Below are 21,836 nucleotides of genomic sequence, written 5' to 3'. Positions count from 1 at the left end.
TAGCACCCCTGGTGGAATGGTCACATGCCTCTGTAGCCTGTCCATGTTTGGGGTGTATACTTGTGCCAGCCAGTGCTGTAAAGGTCTTATGGGGAGTCTTGTATGAAGTGTCACAAACAAGTCCCATGAAAAACCCTGTCCTTTGGCATGGTTGATTGTGTTGGGTGTACAGAACTGTAGCATGTGGAAAAATTGCTCCTCTTGCAGGAATGCTGAGCCTACAGTCAAGTCCAGTGTCTCATTTATAAATGTTATCTTTTAACATGGGATTTGACATGATTTCTCCTAGTTGATTTCCAGCCCTAGCCTGTGAAACAGCTAGCACATTAGACCTACTGAATGAAGTGAACTGGCCTTAAGGAGCCAGTTGTCCAAAGTTGCACCCTTTGGGATTTTTTTAGATGTGCTGCTGCTACATCCAGCATTTTGTGAATACCCTTGGTGCAATTAATTATTGTTGTCGTCATTCTGCATACATCAGAAATTATGCTGATATAATATCTATCTTGTGAGAAATGTGGACTAAAACCACCAATCTGCAAATGGCAGTCCTTTCCTCATTGAAGGCACATGTAGCTTGATATCAAGGAAGGGATTACAGTCTGTGCCCGCATAATCTGCTACTGTTTACGACTTAGCCTCTGTGCCTCAAGAGCCATATGGGAATTAATCTCAAATTGAATAACCCCATCATTGACTGCTGCTCTATCTATGCTGATGACTCCCAGGTGTCAACATCAATATTGCACTGTTTCAACTCATGCTTCAGTGAGTCCTTGAATTGTTTCTTCTCACCACCTCATGCGCAGTTACCCACTTTCAATTCACCATACAGCAACTGCTTTGGCATTCTGGTGTCATCCATCCTCAACACATGACCAGCCCAGCATAACGGTGATGCAATGAGTATGGCTTCGATCCCAGTGGAGTGGCTGCATTCCAGAACAATCAAAAGGTCAAAGGGAAGAACTCTATATGCAGAACAACAGGTATTTCTCATTCCTGTCTGCATCCCTCTTTGTCCACAGTCTATTTGAGAGGTGGTCATGCTCTTTGATTTTTTACACAGCTGCTGTATGCATCAGGGAATTAGCACTAAGATGTTAGATGAAGTAAAAAAAAAAAAAGTTCTGAGTATTGATCAGGTACATCCTATTGCCCCTGCCCCTCTCTAGCTGGATCAAACAGCCCCCTATGGATAGGCCAGGAAAAACTACCCTTTGGTTTCAACTTAAGGATGTCAAATAAAGGATCCCAATTTTCAACTGGCGTCTCAGCAGCACCAAGCTAGAGTGGGAAAACAATCCTGTTCAACAGTTCCTGGAACTGTTGATGTGGTGAGGAAACCACTGAAGTCACAATGTTCTCATCTGGTGACATTCCATAGATTGGGATGTCATCCACTGGGATATCATCGGCACCATCATCTATGTCTGTGTAAACACACCTCAAGTATATCTGGGATTGTGAGACTTCAGTTTTCTAGAGATTGTCAGTATGGTGGCAAAGCAGGTGGCAGAGCCAATGAGGGTGGGAGTATCGGTAGTGCTAGTGCTTTAGGTGGGAACATTGATTGAATAGGTGGCAGTGTAGGCAGATCCAAGGCCAAAGGAGCAGGCAGGGGGGCCAGGTAGGATGCCAACAGGGCCAAGTATTGTGCCAGTGGGATTGGACATTATGGCAGAAGATAAGACTGTGATGCTGAAAGCAAAGTTGATGGACCCAGGAGTGGCAAGTATGCTAGTGCCAATCATGATAGATCCAAGTAACTCAACCAAGCAGATCAACCATGGCCCTTAACGTGTCCTGTAGTGCAAGCCACAACATGCATCGTACAAAGTTGTGTGGAGTATAGTATCTATTTGGTTACAGGGACAAAGATGTCAGTGGGATGAGATGGTAAAATTGAGATGGACCGAAAAGGTCCCCCACACCTTTTCTTCAAAAGGGTTGATAATGGATCCTGAAAATCAAAGGCAAGGTTTGGTGCCAAAAGCAGAGACGCCATGGTCCGATGTAGTGGGTGATCCTCTTGTCTTGGCAATGCCAGAGACATAAATGGGATGCGCACTGGACAATGAGCTCTCTTGTGTTGCCCAGGTGTTTAGGAGGGTCAAGGTGCCTTCCCGGGAAGTGATGTCTTTTCTTTTCTGATTGTCTCATTCAAGTTGATGCGTGATTCTTCTCTTCAATGCTCCGATGCTGGAGTGCCCAATGCCAATGAGGAGTGAGAAATACATGGTGCCACATCCTTTTTAGTATAGTGAATGTGGAGCACTGTGAGCCTTGAGAAGCTGTTGCCAATTATTTTTGGTACCAAGAAGGATTCTTGAGACTGCAAAGGTGTGGAAAATGGCAACTGAGGTAAGGGTTTTGAAGAGCCGGTGCTAGAGCCTTTCTTGGATGTCGGTGTCAAAAGTGGTGCTGACATGGAAGTTCGGTCATGAGGCTTAGACCATTTATTTAGCTTTGGTACTGAAGCAGATCTTTGAGGGCCGTGTTATCAGCCTGGTCAACCAGTGACATGGCTGGAGGTTTTAGCACTCCACTAGTTAGATGCACTCTCAGTGTAAGGTGCTGGTCTCAGTGGATTCTAAATATAAACGGCTTACAGACTGAGCACTGTATTCAGGTGTGGGCCTCACCCAAATACATCCCTCAGTGAATGAGTCAAACCCCCATTTGTACTAAAAAAAAAAATGAGAAGATTAAAACATCTTATGTTCTTTTTATATGCTTTCTTGGTTTTATACATTTGCCTCATATTTTTGAGATTTTTCTGCAACAAAGAGGGCTTGAATTTTTTTTAAATTAAAGCTGGCATTCTCAGGTATTCACATGACTCCAGGGGCTCAAGCATTGGGGAAAACACCGAATATCATGAGACTCGCAAAAAAAAAAAAAAAAAAAAACACATGAGAGTTGGGAACACTGCAATACCTTTCTGGAAAATGGGACCTAAAAACCCCAAACTACAGAATGCTCAGTTAAGGTCTCAATATATATCCCTGGGAAAAAATGTTTTTACAAGAAACAACAAATGACAAACTTATGAAAACCAAAAACTGCACAGTAAAGAGAGCATTTCCCATACAAGATACCTACAGACCTTAAATGTTCCTTTGAGGGTAGGCAATAGAGAGGTGCTGTGATGTTCCCATTCTCTATCACCAGACCAGTTTAGGACTCCTATTCATATGCACCAATGGGATCCTCAGTGTGGCCTTTGTAGCAAAACTAATATGGAAAACTAATATGGAAAGCAATGATCATACTAGACATATTTTGCTATCTCTTCTTGTTTCAGTTGCACAGGCACAACAGAAGATCAAGCAACATATCAGGTATTTCCTAAAGGTAGGAGCTATGCTGACTCACAACTAGACAGTGCCTCACTTTACAAAGCCAAAGGCAAACTAAAAACTTTTTATTTTTAAGTTACAGAACTTGTTCTTGCTGCCACTAGATCACAATGGAAATAATGCAAAAATATCAGGCTAATGTCTCCCTTTCCCATCATTTTTCTCCTCAAAAAAATTATTAAGAAAGGTAATTTTGAGTGGCCTTGTATCTTAGGGGTGTATTGACAAAATGAATCCAAATTTGTACCACAAACGTTATCCCAGTCCCTGAAGAGGTATGCCAGTTTTACAGCTGATCTAATTATTCAAGTGCATTTTAGAGAGATTTTAAAATTGGTCTTCAAACTTCGTTGCACCTTACCTATGGAATTGCTAGCATATAACAGCATGTCTAATGATCAGTTAGTTCCCTTAGACCTAAATTAAGCCTGTTGCTTAAAAAAAATAATTCACATCATTCCTTTATTGGGAATTCAAAAGGCGACAAAAAGTTCACTGCTAGAACCTTTAGTTTCTTATCTTTTCAATATCTTAAAATCATATCAATGATGAAAAGTACCCTATGACCTACTGTAAGTTTAAAATTTAAGAAAAGCAACACCACGTCTCTATTTAGAAGGTAGTAAGCACTTTCAGAATTAATTCCTAATCCTTCTGCATTATTTAGAGGGAAAACTGTCATTAAAAGGTATCTCAAACTCTCATTATTAGAACATATCTTCACCTTAACCATCTTTTTTAAAGACAAGAAAAAGCTCCACTGCAGAGTGCCTTGCAAGCACAAACTTTCAAGGTATCAAAGGTAAATTCCACTTGCTCTCACTTTTGGCCAAAACTCAAAGGTTCCTGTGAAGGGATGTATTTCTCCCCAATTACTCTTTAGATAAAACAGAGGATGAAGGCAGAGAGCCAGTTTTCAAGGATATCTAGTTACGAACATGCTGTGTGATTACTCACATAGTCATTGCATGTGCAAAAGGTAATTTTTATCAGTGGGTCCCTGAAAGAGCACAAAGCACTTATGGCAGCCAAAGGGTGCAGTAGTTTACACAAAGTGACATTACAATAAGCTTTCATTTTTGTTTACACAACACTGGATCTGTTAATAATGATAAGCCACTGATATTCTGTGAAAAAAGCATCTTCTCATTCGCTCTTTGCTAGCCAGGCACTTCTCTCTCCTCTTTCCTCCTGTCAGCATGGTGGTAAAGTAAAACTTTTTGGTATCATGATGTATGTACCCCATCATACAGGACAGCCAGAGTGCCTTGTTTTGTATGGAAAACAGTGGTTTTCTAAAAATAGGAGGCTTCTCCAATATAAAATGAGAATTTAGGACCTTGCCGACATATTGAAGTTGCACTCGTTTAACAAAAAACATTATTAAACTAATTTTAGTTAAATCAATTCAAAACCCTGTATGAACATAGTTCCACTGTTTTAAAATGGTTTAGCTTGCGCCTGTAAATTTACCAATGCAAAGTAAACCAACATATACCAGGCTGACATAAAATTAAGTATGTCCACAAAGGGTTTTCCAGCAGTTTAAATCAGTTCTTTAAAAAAAAACCCACACTTTTAGTTAAGGTAAACTGGTATAACTTTTTGTGTTGGCCTATGTCTCAGAGCTTGGGAATTAACTGAAGGAAAAGGTCCTATAAGTCCATGGGCTTCTAAACCGGCCTCTAAACCAAACACAAGCCTGTTTGGTTTAAAACACATTGGCCCTTACAACCCGAGTGCATTTGTGGGGGCAGAAGTGGTGGTGGTGGTGTTCACCCTCCTCATTAGTAAGGGAGGTCCCAATCAATAAATGGGACTGATCCATCTGGTACAAATCTTGCCCATAAAGAGTTTTATGGTGTGAAGGCCAGCGCTTTTCCAACTTTGCCCTGTGCTGCCGCCACTAAAGCTGTGGATGGGGTCTAATGAATCCCTACCACCTAACCCAAATCCTCACCTTTCTTCCCTCCCACTATGAACTGCAGTGCTCGGCAGCAATATCCTCCCTCCTCGCCATTCTGGGGGCAGCACTGCCTTATGTTGCCATGATTGCACATGTGTTCCTGGATCCCTTCTGCTCAGGCCACCCTGTCCTTCCCTGGCAAGAAGCAGCTACTGCTCAGCTAAACACCTGGGTTCCTTGCTCGGGGGTGAGTGGCAGCTTTTTCTCCTCACATACTACAAGCGTGCTTCCCCTCCATAAACTTATCAAGGTCAGTCATGAAGCCAGTTAGGTTTTTTGCGCCCACTGCTCCTCTTGGAAGGCCGTTCCTCTACAATTTCTAACCGTCAGTCTAATTTCAAGCCTAAACATGTTGATGGCCAGTTTATATCCAATGTGGACACACGAACAAATGGGGCTTAACTTAAATAACTCCTCTCCCTTTCTGGTATTTACCCCTCTAATGTATTTATATAGAGCAATCATATCTTCCTTTAGCCTTCTTTTGATTAGGCTAAACAAGCCAAGCTTGATAAGAGTATTGAGCCAAACAGAGGACTGACAGATTACAGAGCCTAGAAGAGGCTGTGAGACCCTGCTGCAAGAGGATGAAACAGCGTAAGGCATGGGATTTTTGTCCCAGACACCAAAAATAAAAATAATGCACCAGGAAGGTGGTTTAACTAGGCCACAACATTATTCATTTAACACATTCCAAAAACTATCCAGCAATAACTCTTCCAGTGCAATGTGCTCATCCTTACATAATCCATATCAACCAAGAGAAGGCTGCCCTTAGCCCAAACCCTATTCAAATCTTTAACCAGGTTGCAACATCAATGCTGTGATGCTACTGGCTTCCCTTCATACAAGGATTAAGGGTATGGAGAAAAGGAGATGGTCCATCTCTATGCCAGACAATATGAGCCTCAACCCCATCACCCACATTGTTGAAGGTATGCCTTCAGATAATCCCACTTCCAGTTAATCAGGGAACTGGATCTGTTGTAATAACTGAGACCTAGCAGGTCCAATTGTGAGCTCAATTGTGGAAAAGCAGGTGAGAGTTTATAAAGTGTTACAGTCAGCTAAAATAACAAATGCTGACAGGAAAGGGTACAGACAGAAAGAGACTGAATTAGTCCAGAAACAAGGACTACGGATACAGTCAAATGACTGTGTTGAAATCATGCCTGATAAACGAGAGGAGAACAGAATCAGAGAGCTTGTATCTTCCACAAACAGAAGCTGGCCCAATAAAAGATATTACCTCACTCAGTCTCTCTGATATCCTGGGACTAACACAGCTACGACAACATGGCAAACAAAACCGGGGTGTCAAAAATTAGGCCTAATTAGTTAATAGAATAATAATTCACCTCCCACTTTTGGGCTCCTTAAAAAGGAATATTTGGGGGGAGGGAACAAATGGGGAACAGATTCCTGGGGGAAAGGCAGACAGGCTTCTGCTTCACTCTAGAAACTGTCCTTTGTTCATGAGCCCTGAAGTTCAACATATTGAAATGTCAGGCCATCACCGCTGCACCAATGAAGACACAAGCCTAATTACTCTGTCTTCCCTTCCTTCCTGTATTCCTTTCTGTCCCTCCTATTTCTCCTCTCCTCTCTCTCTCAGCTTTTTATCTGATCCTGAAACCAAATGCAGCACACAGCATCACTACAACAAAGTGTAGTGTCCCAAAGTGTTTATAATCTAACCTAACCTCCCTACCCTGCCCAGGCAGCTAAGTGGAAAGCAAAACAAAACAAAACAAAACCACCAGCCAGCTGGTCCAGGCCAATCTGGCAATGAGGGAAAAATTAATTCCAAGCTTCAAAAAGTCAACTAGCATGATGCCTTCAGCAAGGTCCAAAATCCTCGTCCTGCTCTAATTCTAAGGAGTAGAAGGAGGGAGCTGTTGTTCCCGGGTGCAAAACAGTGCCCTGGGCACAGGAAAGGGCTTATAAGCCTTCTCATTCAGTGCACAGGGGCCAATGGGCTTCTACTGCATCCTTCAGTCCAGTGTATCAGTTGGGAAGACATTCTTCCCCCAGCTGTCCTATCTTCAAGATCACAAGGAAGCTGATGTCCCCTGATGGTGGGCATGAGGGGGGGGGGGGAATCATTAAAGGAGAACCATGGCTTTCTTTCCCCCACTGACCCAGACAAAGCCATCCCATCGTCGCAACTAGAGCACTTATTGTGAACCCCGTGCTGCACAAGGGAAGCACTACTGCTATACTTATTGTGTGTAATAAATTAGACCATAAGTGGAGGGTGTTGTCAGAGTGCTACCGGTGTGGTGCTCTGCTCCCTCCAATGTTGATATTACTTGGCTGCGTGCGTGTGTTCCCTCTGTGTGCTGCCCCAGCTCTGCGCAGATAGCTGACACAGCAGACCCAACGAGAACCCCCAATAACCACAGAGTCTAGTAAGATGCAAAGTCACATCGACTAGGTTTATTGCGAGCTCGGACACAATGGCAGTTCCCTGTAGGTTTCTTAGCCTAATTTAGGGCACACTACCAAAAAGTGCCTCTTGCACTTTTGGTTGCAATAAGGGAGGGGATCAGGGGGTTCCCTAGATCGAGGTTTGCTGCCATGTTGGATTGCGATTTTTTTTATTTACTTCCCTGCGACTACAGCGCAGTTCCTGTTTCCTAATGTGCTTTGTGAACTGTTTTATTTTTTTTAAATTTGATTTACCAATTTAGTGAGAGTATTGTTTGCTACTCTTTCCTTCTGTGCACTTACTTGTCCCGTTCTGACAGGAACCAGTTTAGGTTCCGGTTTAAGTTTAACTGGAACCCGGCTTTTATTATAAGGTGATGGTTGCAATGCAGTGGACCCCGTTTCATCTTTTAATTTTACTAGGGCCACCGTTTTTCATTTTTGTCCCTATTCTTCAGGCACAGCGTAGCTACCTGAAGCCTGCTGTTTACCACCAATATTTATAACAGGGGACGGCACATGTATTTTTTGTAGGTTTCTTACAGCTGTTTTTAGTGTTTTACGCTGTTCCTGTACTGGTTGTTTTTGGGCTGCTTGCCACCTTGCAAGGGGGGGGGCATTTTAGGGCTGTGTAGCTTTTTTTGATTTTTTTAACTTTTTCTTTGTTACTGTTACTTGCTTGGCCAGCATGCCAGCATGCTGTTTAAGCCATTTTACTGCCATAGACATGAGTTGCAAAATTTTTGCCTTTTTACTTTTATTACTATTTTTAGAGCCTTGGTTTTTACCATTGCTTTACATATGCCAATCCATGTTTCCCCACTCTCTTTTTTAAATTTATATGGACCCCCCCTTACTGGCAATCCAGTGGGTCCAAGAGTTATCAAACTCTGTGGGGATCATAAGGGAGGGGATCAGGGGGTTCCCTAGATCGAGGTTTGCTGCCATGTTGGATTGCGATTTTTACCACGGCAGGTTTGCTTACTCACCAGATCAGTGGTCGGGGTCACCAGTGTTGTCGAAGTGTTACCGGTGTGGTGCTCTGCTCTCTCCAATGTTGATATTACTTGACTGCGTGCGTGTGTTCCCTCTGTGTGCTGCCCCAGCTCTGCGCAGATAGCTGACACAGCAGACCTGACGGAAACCCCCAATAACCACAGAGTCTAGTAAAATGCAAAGTCACGTTGACTAGGTTTATTGTGACCTCGGACACAATGGCAGTTCCCTGTAGGTTTCTTAGCCTAATTTAGGGCATACTACAAAAAAGTGCCTCTTGGCAATGGACTTAGCTTAGTCAGTGGCGAAACTTTCCACTGCCCCTCGGCTGGACAAAAACACCGCCCCAGGGATGCATTCTTATACACAGATACAAACAAGTTACACATCACACCTGACGTATTGAGATGCAACCCCTCTACGTAGCAAGGTACCACCTCTTACCTTGTACATGTTGGTTCGATCAAAACAACTCTATCATATTACCCTTTTGCCCTGTCATTGGGATGGGTCTGTTCCTTGTTATCTGTATGGAATGTGCAAGTATGTGAATGTTTTGCTCTCTAGTGTTTAGTACCTTTTAGAAGCAGCAAAGAATCCTGTGGCACCTTATAGACTAACAGACGTTTTGCAGCATGAGCTTTCGTGGGTGAATACCCACTTCTTCGGATGCAAGAAGAACTGCTGAGCTCCAGTTCATCTGCAAATTTGACACCATCAGCTCAGGATTAAACAAAGACTGTGAATGGCTTGCCAACTACAGAACCAGTTTCTCCTCCCTTGGTTTTCACTCAACTGCTAGAACAGGGCCTCATCCTCCCTGATTGAACTAACCTCGTTATCTCTAGCTTGCTTCTTGCTTGCCTATATAAACCTGCCCCTGGAAATTTCCACTACTTGCATCCGAAGAAGTGGGTATTCACCCACGAAAGCTCATGCTGCAAAACGTCTGTTAGTCTATAAGGTGCCACAGGATTCTTTGCTGCTTCTACAGAACCAGACTAACACGGCTACCCCTCTGATACTTAGTACCTTTTAGGTACGTATCTTCTTGCAGCATCAGCCCTTTCCTTGCCAGCTTCTGTGAGCAGGGCCTGCCTCTGGCTTACAGCTTAACTTTGCTTTATGTTAGCAAAGTCTTGACCATTACTTTAGTTTAGGCCTCAGGCCTCATACCGGGCCTCTAATACCAAGGTTTATATCTTAGGGCCTCCTCTTACTACAGAGGGATGCTGTTTGAACTCAACAGATCTGTACATGCATTCAGCAGGTATTAAAGAAGTGCAAAAATTAAGTGGCAGATGTGATCTCTTGGGCTAAGCCAACCGTGTCACACTTATCTATAGTTATCAAGGTTTTGGTTGAGTTCTCCTTCATAGTTTATTGAAATGAGATCTCATAATATTTATTTACAGATACAGGATTCAGGTGGATCCTTACCCTCTGCTGCCTCCCCCCCACATTTATTTAGGAGGTTTATTGGATTCCTCTTCATACATTTGACAAATTGAATATGGGCTTCTTTCTAACTGGGCAATTTTTCTGGGCATGTAGTCAGTCCCACCCCCTTTTTTCTTATAATTCCAAAGCTCCTTTGCTGAAGTCTTAAAAGAAGAGTGTGACCTTAAACATCTTTGTATTCACAGCCTTCACACGGTTCTAATAATCTTTGTACACAATATAACTTGTGAGGTATCATTTGAAAACTAATAACTCATTTAACATCAATATTCTTGTGTGCAGTATGAACATGTTATGTATTAAGAGTTATGGATGTATGCTGGAATTATTATCAAAGTGTGTTAAATCCAAATATGTCAGGAGGAGATGGTAAACAGGTCTGCCCTAGATAAAGGAATGACGATTTGCTTCTCTGCCCAGCCTGATCATCAGGCAGAGACAACGAAGGTCCAATTTTACATATCAGATAGCTTTGTTTGTCAAGCAAACAAGTGGGGGAGGAGACAGCATGGCCTCGACACCCAGCAGAAGAGAGGAGTTTATTTTTAAGGAGTTTTATCTGGGTTTACTTTTCAAATAATACATTGCAAAGGTTTACTGGTCTATAAAGGGGAAGGGGGCTGAACCTCACGTGATAAGCAACTGAAACAACTGATTGTATACATTATTATTATATTATAAAAGTATATAGAGTGTGGTCTTCTCTGAAAGCTAATGACACACTGGTGATTAATATCATGGTGAAATGTATAGATTAATACTATATGAGGAAATATGGATACTTAATGATATTAGGCTTTAAAGTCTGTGGCCAAACAAGGAGAAACAGGTTCCCTCCCAGACAGGAGGAAAGGCAGCTATTTATCTGTCTCTTATGTAAATTAAGCATAGTGGAATCAAAACAATGAAAGCCCCATTTACATACAGGAGGATGGGAAGCCAACAGGAAGGGAAAAGACAGTATGAGGTCATCCTGTCTCTTGAACTAAAGTAACTGAACTTTGAAAGATACAAGAAAAGACAGAAGACATCTTTGCCATCCATCATTAGACAGACAAAAGAGGCCAGAGCTCTTTGAAGCTGAGAAAGATGGGGCCTTTAACCAAGAGCTGGTGGAAGTCACCGGAAACCGAATACAGGTGAGAAACCTGCTTAGGCAAAGATCTTTCATCTAGAAAAATAAGGAAAGCCAGAACCTTGTACTTCCATGAAAGGTCCTAACTAAGGGAAAGTCAGCCATGTGTGGGAAACAGAATGACTGGTGAGAAACCATCTTAATCTAGTAGAGTACAGGCTTTGGTCAAGTTTTAGACTTTTAGATGCATGTTTTCACTTTTATTTGCTTATAACCCTTTCTAACTTTCTCTCTCATACTTTAATTCACTTAAAAGCCTATCTTCTTTTGTCAATAAACTTGTTTTACTGTTAGTATAAACCAATTCAGTACTGTGTTTAAATGGAAGGGTGTACCCTAGTTAAGGTTATAAGCTGGGATGTGCTTCTGTGTCTTTGGAGGAACAAATGAACCTTATTATTTCTCTTAACTGTTCAGGAGAAGAACAGACATTAAAGAGAACATAGTTTTGGGAAAATTCAGGACAGGGAGTGTGCTGGGGTTGTAACTCAGGCTTGCTGGTTGTAATAACTAAGGCTGATGGGCTGGTGGAATCACAATTGCTGGACCAGGGCTGCCAGTGTACACAGACACTCAAGACGTGGCCTGCAGGCTTATTGCTGGCTGAACATTTCAGGCGGGAAGTTCCAGTAGCAAAGCTTTGTGGGGCACTCAGGGTTATAGGGTAAGAGATGACAACCCCTCACTGGTCTGGATTGCACCCTGAACATGGTGACAGAGAGATTTAGATGCGTGTCTCCACTGTCTTTAAATTTTCAAACTAAATACTGTAGCTGTGGGTCAGAGGGGAGAGGTTTAAGCTAACTGTAAGCCATTTTAAGCAGTCCCCCATGTTTCCTCTAAATCATCCTGAGAAAAGTAACACCACTGAAATACTCTGTCCTGTGACAGAAAAGATATGAACAACAAAACTTAGGGCATTACTATTTAGACTCCTGCCCAAAAAAAGATATGATGAATCAAAGTCTTATCAATGTAAATATACCTAGCCTTGTCCGAAATGAGGGCCTTGCATAGAAAAATGCAGGTTCTGTTCCCTCAACATTTTCCTTCAATTACCATAGAGTAGATAGAAAGTATTCACTGTGCAGGGTTACGGATAGAATAATTTACTGCTGTGTTTTTAATAATTTTGGAAGATATTAGGAATAAAACCACAGAAAGAGTGCCCACATGTCTGGGAAACAAAGGGCTTATCTAGACAGAGCAACAATGCTGTGATAAATGAAGGGGTGAGGGGGTAGCTCCCTTTTATGGGCACCCAGCCAAACAGTTAGCTACAAAATCCCTGTTAGTAGCTGTTCTCTACTTGCTTTACCTGTAAAGGGTTAAAAAAGCCGATAGGTAAAAGGAAGGTAGTGGGCACCTGACCAAAAGGCCCAATGGGGGGACTAGAACTTTTTAAAATTGGGAAAAAAAATCCCTTTGACTGACTCTTCTGTTGTTCTCCAGAGAGAGGGGTCAGCAGAGACAGGGCTGGAGTAATGCTGTAAAAAGCTGTGGGCCAGGTATGAAAAATCACCAGCTCATACCTAGAAACTACTCATTTGAAACCCGCAGATATGTAAGTAGATCAGGAAATGTCTAGGAAGACGCAATTAGGTTTCTCTCTTTTATTTCTTTGTGGCTTGTGGACTCCTCTGTGCTAACCCCCAAATGCTTTTGTTTTGCTTGTAACCATTAAGCTGGACCTCAAGAAAACCATTCCTGATGCTTAATTATTATAATTTACTCTTTTTAAAACTAGCAATAGCCTAAGTTCCAGATGTATTTTCTTTCGATAAAATTTACCTTTTTGAAAAACAGGATTGGGTTTTTGTGTCCTAAGAGATTTGTGCATTCTCCTGTTCTGTTCATTCACTCTGAAGCATCTAGCATTGGCCACTGTAAGAAGATACTGGGCTAGTTTGACCATTGGTCTGATCCAGTATGGTCATTCCTATGTTTGTGCATATCTTATTTAATTAGCTGGTGGCAACAGCTGATTTCCTTTGTTTTCTTTCTCAGCTCTTTCCCGGAGGGGGTTGAAAGGGCTTGAGAGTACTCCACAGGGAGGAATTCCCAAGTTTGCCTTCCTGGGTCCTTAGCCGGCACAAAGTATTTTCTCTCCGCTTTCTTGGAGATGGGGGCCAAGGAAGCTGGGGTTTGCCACAGGGTAGTCGAGATATTGGCTACCCCCTGGTGGAGAGCTAGGGCGACCCAGCCAGGTGCCGAGGACGAGAGCACATTAAAAAGAGAATCAGATGGCTCCTCCATCTCCTCAGCCCAGAGCTGGAGATTGGATGCCACCCGCTTAAGGAGCTCCTGGTGAGCCTTGAAGTCCTCCTGTGGGACGGGTGGCAGTGCCGTTATGGCCTCCTCCAATGCCGGCGAGGGGACCGGCACGGTGCCTAGGGCGTTGGTGGGTACCAGTGAGTCGATGCCCAGGTCTGAGTCCGGGTGCGGTGCCGTCAGCTTGAGACTCGTTGACTTTTCCCTCTGCCGAGGAGGGGAGGCCAAAGGAGCCTGGGACACTCCAGCCACCGAGCGAGATCTCGCCTGGCCGGGCATCTGAGGCCACGGTGCTCAATGATACCACTGCCCCTGCCATGGTGTTCCATGCCACTGACCGACTTGGGGGCCGGGTGGCACAGTTTGTTCTCGTTGAGCTGCACAACTTGAAGATGGGCGGCTGGGTGCCGATGCTGAGGTCACCGTTGACTGTATGGTACCAAAGGAGCAGCGAGAGCGACAGTGCCTACGACGGTGCCGTCCACGTGACCGGGACCTAGACAATGAAGATTGGTACCCATCCAAGGTGCTGCTCCTGTACTCGCCCCAGCGGCTGGAGCTACGACACCTCGGTGCCAGAGAATCTCGAGAGGAGTCCCGCATGCGATGTCTGGTAGAGTGGGAACTCGAATCAGAGCGACTACGTCGGGATCAGCTCCGGTAGCTGTCTGGCGTTTTCCCCAACAACTGGGAGCCCTCCAGCTCGAATGATATTGCAGGCAGGGCTGAATCTCCATTAGACGAAACTTAAAGAAGATAATGACCTGGAGTCACTCCCATTTATGTCCTGGCGCCCCCGACTGACATCACCGAGGCCGGCCAGGAGCACCCATTTCTGCCCAGGCGCCCCCGACTGACCTCACCGAGGTTGACCAGGAGCAACCAGGAGACAGCAGCAGACAGTGCAATACGGCTGCTAACTATCTTTGCTAACTTGCAACGGCAAGGAGCTGCTGCTGTGTAGTAATGCAGTACTGCATCTGTCAGCAGCACCCAGGAGACTTACAGTGACAGTGAGCTGAGCAGGCTCCATGCTTGCCATGGTATGTCGTCTGCACAGGTAACCCAGGAAAAAAGGCGAGAAAGGATTTTTTGCCATTGCTTTCACGGCGGAAGGGAGGGAGGGGGACCTGACGACATGTACCCAGAACTACCCGAGACAATGTTTTTGCCCCATCAGGCATTGGGAGCTCAACCCAGAATTCCAACGGGGGGCGGAGACTGCGGGAACTGTGGGATAGCTACCACAGTGCAACGCTACAAAAGTCGACGCTAGCCTCGGTACTGTGGACGCACACCACCGACTTAATACACTTAGTGGGGACACACACAATTGACTGTATCAAATCGATTTCTACAAAATTGACTTCTATTAAATCGACCTAATTTCGAATTGTAGACATATCCTATGAGAAGTAACTTACTGACCTTTCATTAGGAATAAACATGCTACATTGCTAGAGGCTGCAAACCTGCAGCACCTCAGGAACTTTCCAATCAGAGGCCATTATACCAATTATTAAAGCTTACCAGGTGCTGTAAATGAGAATGCATCTAGATGCTGTTTTCATTGACTTGTATAGACTTTTTGGGGGAGGGGGGGGAGGTGAGTTTAATTCAAATTGTTAACCTCCCCTAATTAAGTAGTGAACAAAAAAAAAGTATATTCCTTTGCCAATTTACTGTGTGACAGCAACTTGCATTATGATTTTAAATCTTTCATATACAATGTTATTTTTATGTTTATAGTTAATGTCAGCTGCTACTCTGAGGGCAGTCTGTATACTTAATCCTCACTCAAACTCTCAAAACTTATTTTTATGTTCTGCAGCCACATAATGCATTTTTCCTCCAAGTATATTTCTGTTTCTGGTACATGGCTGTAAGGCAAATAAAATCTAATGATTTATGAAATCGTTCTATTTTATTTAACCACAGACCAATGCCAGAGGATTCAAGTTTCTCAGACACTAAAAAATTTACCTGAATTTTACCTTTATGCTTTTCTTAAAATGTATTACCAGATTCTTTATTAGGCAAAAACATATCTTCCTCTATTCTTACAGACACTCTTAATCAACAATAATTTATGTTAAGAGTATCCAAATGATTCCCCTCCAAAACAGAAAAATGTATCTTGCTTACCAAAAATGTCCTCTCTTCAAGTATCACAGTCCACAGATCCATGATAACAGGTCTTCAGCCTGCATGGCACAAGGGAGGCACAAGCAGATCTGTCCATCCTTGGCAGGAAAGGAAAGCCACTCCAATCTGAACAGCCCACCAATTTGAGATGATTTCCACAGCCAGAAAAATACCACTGACCAGAACTAATGATTACATATTATAGGAGCTATAATATATGTATTTAAAAACCCACTACAGCGCATATAGGAGTACAAACTAATGTAATTAGTGTGATGGAGCAAGACCGGATGGCTACAGGAAAGTACTCAGGAACAGGTATGTTAGCCCCAGGCTAAGCAAATCCCTAGTACCATGGGAACCAAAATGGCAGTTGCTCCAAGGTAATTAAGGCACCTGGGGCCAATTAAGAACTTTCTAGAAGGCACCGGAGAGCTACATTGATTGGAGCACCTGCAGCCAATCAGGGCAGGCTAATCAGGGCACCTGGTATAAAAAGGGGAGCTCACTCCAGTCAAGCAGGAGGAGCCAGAGGAGAGAAGTGCGTGTGAGGAGCTGGGAACAAGAGGCACAAGGAGCTGAGACTGAGAGGGTGTGCTGCTGGAGGATTGAGGAATTATCATACAATCAAGCATTATCAGACACCAGGAGGAAGGACCTGTGGTGAGGATAAAGAAGGTGTTTGGAGGAGGCCATGGGGAAGTAGCCCAGGGAATTGTAGCTGTCATGCAGCTGTTATAAGAGGCACTATAGACAGCTGCATTCCACAGGGCCCTGGGCTGGAACCCGGAGTAGAGGGTGGGCCCGGGTTCCCCCCAAACCTCCCAACTCCTGATCAGACACAGGAGGAGTCGATCCAGACTGTGGGTTCCACCAGAGGGGAAGATCACTGAGGTGAGCAAATCTGCCAAGAAGCGCAGGACCCACCAAGGTTGAAGAGGGACTTTGTCACATTAGTCAACAGATCCTAGGCCCTACATGGGTTAGATCTGTGGGCCACACTATTTGAAGAACAGAAAATTTCTGGTAAACCAGAAACAAATTTTCCTATTCTCCGTCACATCAAGGTCCACAGGTAAGAAAAGGTACAGAGAAGGGCAACAAAAATTATTACAGGCATGGAATAGCTTCCATATGAGGAGAGATTAAAAACACTGGGACTCTTCAGTTTAAAAAAGACATAACTAAGAGGAGATATGATAGAGATCTATAAAATCATGAATGGTGTTGAGAAAGTAAATGTTATTTACCCCTTCACATAACACAAGAACTAGGGGTCACCCAATGAAATTAATAGGCAGCAGGTTTAAATCAAACATAAGGAAGTACTTCTTCACACAACCCACAGGCAACATGTAGAACTGGTTGCCAGAGCATGTAGAGAACCAGCATGGCTTCTCCTGTCAATCTCTGTTCCAGGTTTGGCAAGGGAGACCAAGGAGACCCTTGCATCGAATACAATGATTTTGATAGCCCTAGTACCTCCTTATACAGGAAGCATAAATTGCTGCCCTGACATTTGATGAGAGGCATAAAACAGGCTTTACAATACCAGGGCTTCCTTCATGGCTTGTCCACCATCATGTCACATCTCCAAGATATCAATACGTCGTCTTCTTTCTTCTCGTGCACAATACTGATTTCTACCCTTCAGATGTTAATGGAAATCCAAGACGCTAAACATAAGCGTGTCCAAAAGGTAACACCTTATTTTCCTCACCCATGTTCTTAGAACTCTTCAATGGTTACTTGTGTATGTCAGAATCCAGTACAAAGTATTTTACCCTAGTTCCAAGGTGCTCCAATGAACTACTGCAACTACAATTACCAAACAGAACTTCTACTGTATTCTCCATGTTCCTTTGATACTAGGCTTCTTTCTATTTACCATCCTCATCTCTCCAGAGTAGTAGGAAGTTTCTTTTACAGATTGCTCCCACATGAAGTAATTTCCCTGCACACAGCCAATTCCCTAACTTTTCAAATCAAATATCAAGAGGCATTTTTTCTGCAAAATATAACTTCTTAACCCTCTCTTTAATGTAACAATGAAATGCTACTCTCTGATCCTTCTACTGTTCCCATAGCCATTCTTTCTGAAACTTGGCCACAGGATCTCTCTTCACTGCTCTCCTACCTGAACTACAGATGCTATATGATATACTGTAATCTATATAAATTCCTATTAGTATGAGTTAACTAATAGACTGTGCACTGTATCAGACCATACCAGTTTTCTTTTCTAACAGTATAGCTTGACAAGTATTACAATAACTGAACTTTATAATTTGTGGATCTGTATGACTGTTAACAGTGGGGGCCATCTCAAAATGCCCTGTTGTGACCAAGTGCGGTACTACAGGTGTACCTTGCCTATGGGTGTCAGTAAGTTCACATTCACAAATTGACGCAATGAGGAGCCAAAACAAACAAATCAAAATAAATGTGTCTCCTTTAATAAACCAACAACATCAAAGGAGTACTTGGAATAATAAGGGCCCTAAACTCAGTACCCTGGTTCAGAGATCCCAAACTTAAGTCCAAAAACAAGGCCTCTGAGCCTGGTCGGGCTACTCTTCTAGAACTGGAGAGAGTTCATCACACCTTGCAACCTGGATGGCTTTTAGTCCCTTCTCTCCTGTTCAGCTTCCTGTTTCTGTTCAAACAGGCCAAGCCTTAGGGCTGACCAGACAGCCTCCTTAAATATACCCAGGCTGTTTTGGCTGAGAGTTACTGGCTGTCTCGTAAAAGGGCAGAACACTCCTTCACAAAGGGTGTAGAATATGGATGAGATTTTCAAAAAAAGCCTAATAAGATTTGGGTACCTAACTCCTGTATGGTCCTTTGAAAATTCTGTCCAAACTCTAATTCTTATAGATCTACAAATTACAAGGCTTAGTTATCATATTATTTTTCAAGTTAACTTGCAATAGGATTTGGGTGTCTAACTCCCTTAGGCTCTTTTGAAAACCCCAGCCTTTGTCCACACAATATCTTTGTTCAGTTTAGTCCCTCAAGTACTTCCATTTTTGTGGCAAACACCATAGGCCATATGTCTTCATTTGTAAACACCTTTCTATTATCCCCACCTTCTGGGGATGAACTGAATCTAAAAGGTTACCTTTTAAACAAGTTTTATAAAAAATGGAAATCAAGATAGCTCCATTTTATCCACCGGATGCATATTTCACAGCCTTGCTAATACATGTAAATTGTTTGATTGCTTGGAACTACTGATTACCCTGTGTGGCGAGCTGATTACCTGATTATCTAAGAGACTAATCCTTTAGCTTGATTTTGTGCCATTTGACAGTCTGGATAATTTTCTAATTACTTTGGGTTTTCAAGTGATTTTATAGATATTACTGGGGAAAGGTGGGAATGTCTTCCTATAGGTAACATTTTCCCACAAATGTACATCTTATGACAGTCACTTGTCTAATTTGTTGTTGTTCATTATCTGTAACCTTAGCTAAGAAACTTTAATTAGAAAAGCCTCAAAACCTAATATTTGATAAAAATTTAGTGGTATTTCCAAAGGTGGTGTTTAGAGTTTGACTTCAGCCACAGTGGAACAACGTTGACCCACAGCATCAAACTTTTAGGTTTGACGGTGAATTTCTAAATTACACATATAAAGTGTAATGTAGTAGGTATTTATCAATATACTAAGAGTTAATATTTTGAATTGAGTGATAATGTATGTCCTTCCCTCTTTATATAAACACACTACCATGGGATCTAAAATATTTTAATACAGTCAATATATTTAATATAAGTAATATATATAATTATGTGCAAAGAATTAAACAAATTTATAGTGATTTAAATACTGTAGGTATAACAGATGCTGAAGAGAGACTCACTTGCTACAGAAAAGTTGTTGAGGGGATATGGTAGATCCACATCTTGGGGCTTCTCCTTATACCCTATGAAAGAACCATCTGTCTTCAACAGGAAGTATCTTGGCCGCCAATTTTTGATATATTCTCCTATATGAGAAAAATATGCATTAATACTAAAGAAAAGAAAAGAAAGACTTTGATATGGGATGTTACAGTGCTGTATCCGTGCCCAACATTAACAGTGTCAGAATTTGCTTGAACAATTTTCTTCATTTAAAAGATAAAAATGTCACACTTTTATAATTAATTACACCTTATGTCTCCAGAGATTCATTCAACAATACACACAGAGTTGTGGGCAAAGAGAAACCTTACACATAGATCACATACATTTTTTAAAAACACTGATATCCTAGATACTGTTCCCAAAGTGCAATGAACAATAAAGAAACAGCATGCGCTGTTTATTACATTGTGGTAAAATCCAGGGCCAAGAAGGTAAAAATGGACCTTCTCTCTTGTAAGAATTGTTGATTACAAATTAGCTTCCCAAAATGTATCTACCATGAAAAGACACAATGCAAAATCCAGTGTAAGAATAAGAATAAAACAGAGGCTCATAAAATTGTCCAATTACATATATGGACAGAGGAAAGTACATATACTGTATAAAATCTTATTGAGATCAAAGAGCTGTTAAAAATTGCTTTTAAATTTAACACATGCTTTGAAAAGATAATCAAATGCAGTTTAAAAGGAACTGGACAGATGCACTGGTTACTAGAAGTGCTGTAAACCACAAGCCCTCAGACACTAAATCATATCTTCCACTGATGTATGCTGAACATTTTCCACAAAGAATGTAAATCAATCTCAAGATCTCCCTATTAACCAGCTAAATGTGCACTTGATACAGCCAGAGAAGTAAGCAAAATCTAACACATACAGTTGTGATAGTAAAGGAAACAATCTATCAACAAGAAGTACATCCGTTTTTTTCATAATGCAAGTTCAAGAACTTCACTAACTATTGAAATGGTAGCCTGCTCCTTCACAGAAGTGTGGGTAAGAAAATAGTGAAACTAGTATGCCAAGCAGAAGATGTTGTGTAATTAACTTCTATCTTCTGAAAAATTACTAATGCAAGCTATTTACATGCATTACTAGATTAAAATATGGAAAACCAATCTTCTCCAATAAATCAAAATGGTCTGAATCAAGAACTTTGAAATCAGAAAAGTGACTGGTTTCAAAACTTTTTATGATGAATTTTGGAGAAATGTTTTATCTAGATGATCTATGCAATGCTATTTCAGGAATAAAGGCAATGTCTTCATCCAAATAATTCACAAATCTGCTGTAGCGATCAACCAGTAATGATATATTGTCTACTATGAACAAAACCTCCTGCAACACTTCTATATCTGGGTCTTTAAAGGGTTTCGTGAATACGCTTGTATATTATATGTAACATGGGAATTGATTTAAGTGCTAAACAGCATGATTTTGCCTTAAGTTTCAGCCCCAATATAGTAGCCCACAATGATAGCCAGATGCAGAACATGTCGTTCCAAAAGGAATATACAATACAGCACAACTTCTCAGGTCTCTTGCACCATGGATGTCTTTCTTTAAAATACATTAACTCTGCCTGGTTCCTACAGATGAATCATACCCAAATTTGCTTTTTCAGGATGTTGTTTCCCCCCACAAAAAGAAGTTAATATAATTTTTGCACACAGATACACTGAAGGGTGTGCCTTCTCTTGGACTGATCAATATTGCTCTAACAAAACTGGCATGGATAAAGGCTATTGAAAATGGAGTGGGTTTAGGTAAATATATTTATGGGCAGGTTTTTGTTTATATTGTAATTTTTAACGTATGGATACCATGCCCAGAAAAATGGATGGATGTCCACACTTGCACTTCAGAAATCTGAAGAATAAAATAAATAACATACTGGTTAACATTTCACTTAATTGCTGAAATAGCTTAATAGTTATCAAGATACACTCGTTTTCCTCTGCTTAATTTATAAAATGCTCCCTTATAAAAATTATTATGCTCCCTTCTGCATAATCCAACTTTTTAAAGATTAAAAACAGTTTTCAGTCTAGGTTTCTTAAAAAGAGATCAGTGTTCACATGAAGCCGAAATTCTCACCATAAGAAACACTCATATACTACATATCTCAGGGATATTTGGAAAGGAGGCCAACTCTC

General features: G+C 41.9%; 1 protein-coding gene and 1 long non-coding RNA gene across 12 annotated transcripts in view; one reads left to right on the top strand and one right to left on the bottom strand.

Annotated features, from left to right (window-relative positions):
• LOC120401033 overlaps positions 1-11,318 on the top strand; it is a 29,568-nt gene extending 18,250 nt beyond the window's left edge. Inside the window, exons 2-4 of the long non-coding RNA XR_005596248.1 lie at positions 836-989; positions 3,308-3,357; positions 11,143-11,318. This is a non-coding gene — a long non-coding RNA (uncharacterized LOC120401033). The remainder of the gene's footprint in view (positions 1-835; positions 990-3,307; positions 3,358-11,142) is intronic.
• AKT3 (AKT serine/threonine kinase 3) overlaps positions 1-21,836 on the bottom strand; it is a 285,284-nt gene that overhangs the window by 130,805 nt on the left and 132,643 nt on the right. For 10 of the 11 annotated variants that reach the window (XM_039530509.1, XM_039530512.1, XM_039530510.1 and 7 more), the window contains one exon: positions 19,633-19,758. The exons of the other annotated variant lie outside the window; for it this stretch is intronic. In XM_039530509.1, coding sequence (XP_039386443.1) covers positions 19,633-19,758 — 126 coding nt within the window. The remainder of the gene's footprint in view (positions 1-19,632; positions 19,759-21,836) is intronic. 11 annotated transcript variants of the gene reach the window in all.

Source organism: Mauremys reevesii, linkage group 3, assembly GCF_016161935.1.
Source record: "Mauremys reevesii isolate NIE-2019 linkage group 3, ASM1616193v1, whole genome shotgun sequence".
Classification (NCBI taxonomy): Eukaryota; Metazoa; Chordata; order Testudines; family Geoemydidae; genus Mauremys; species Mauremys reevesii.
This window is presented reverse-complemented; position numbering and strand designations above follow the sequence as displayed.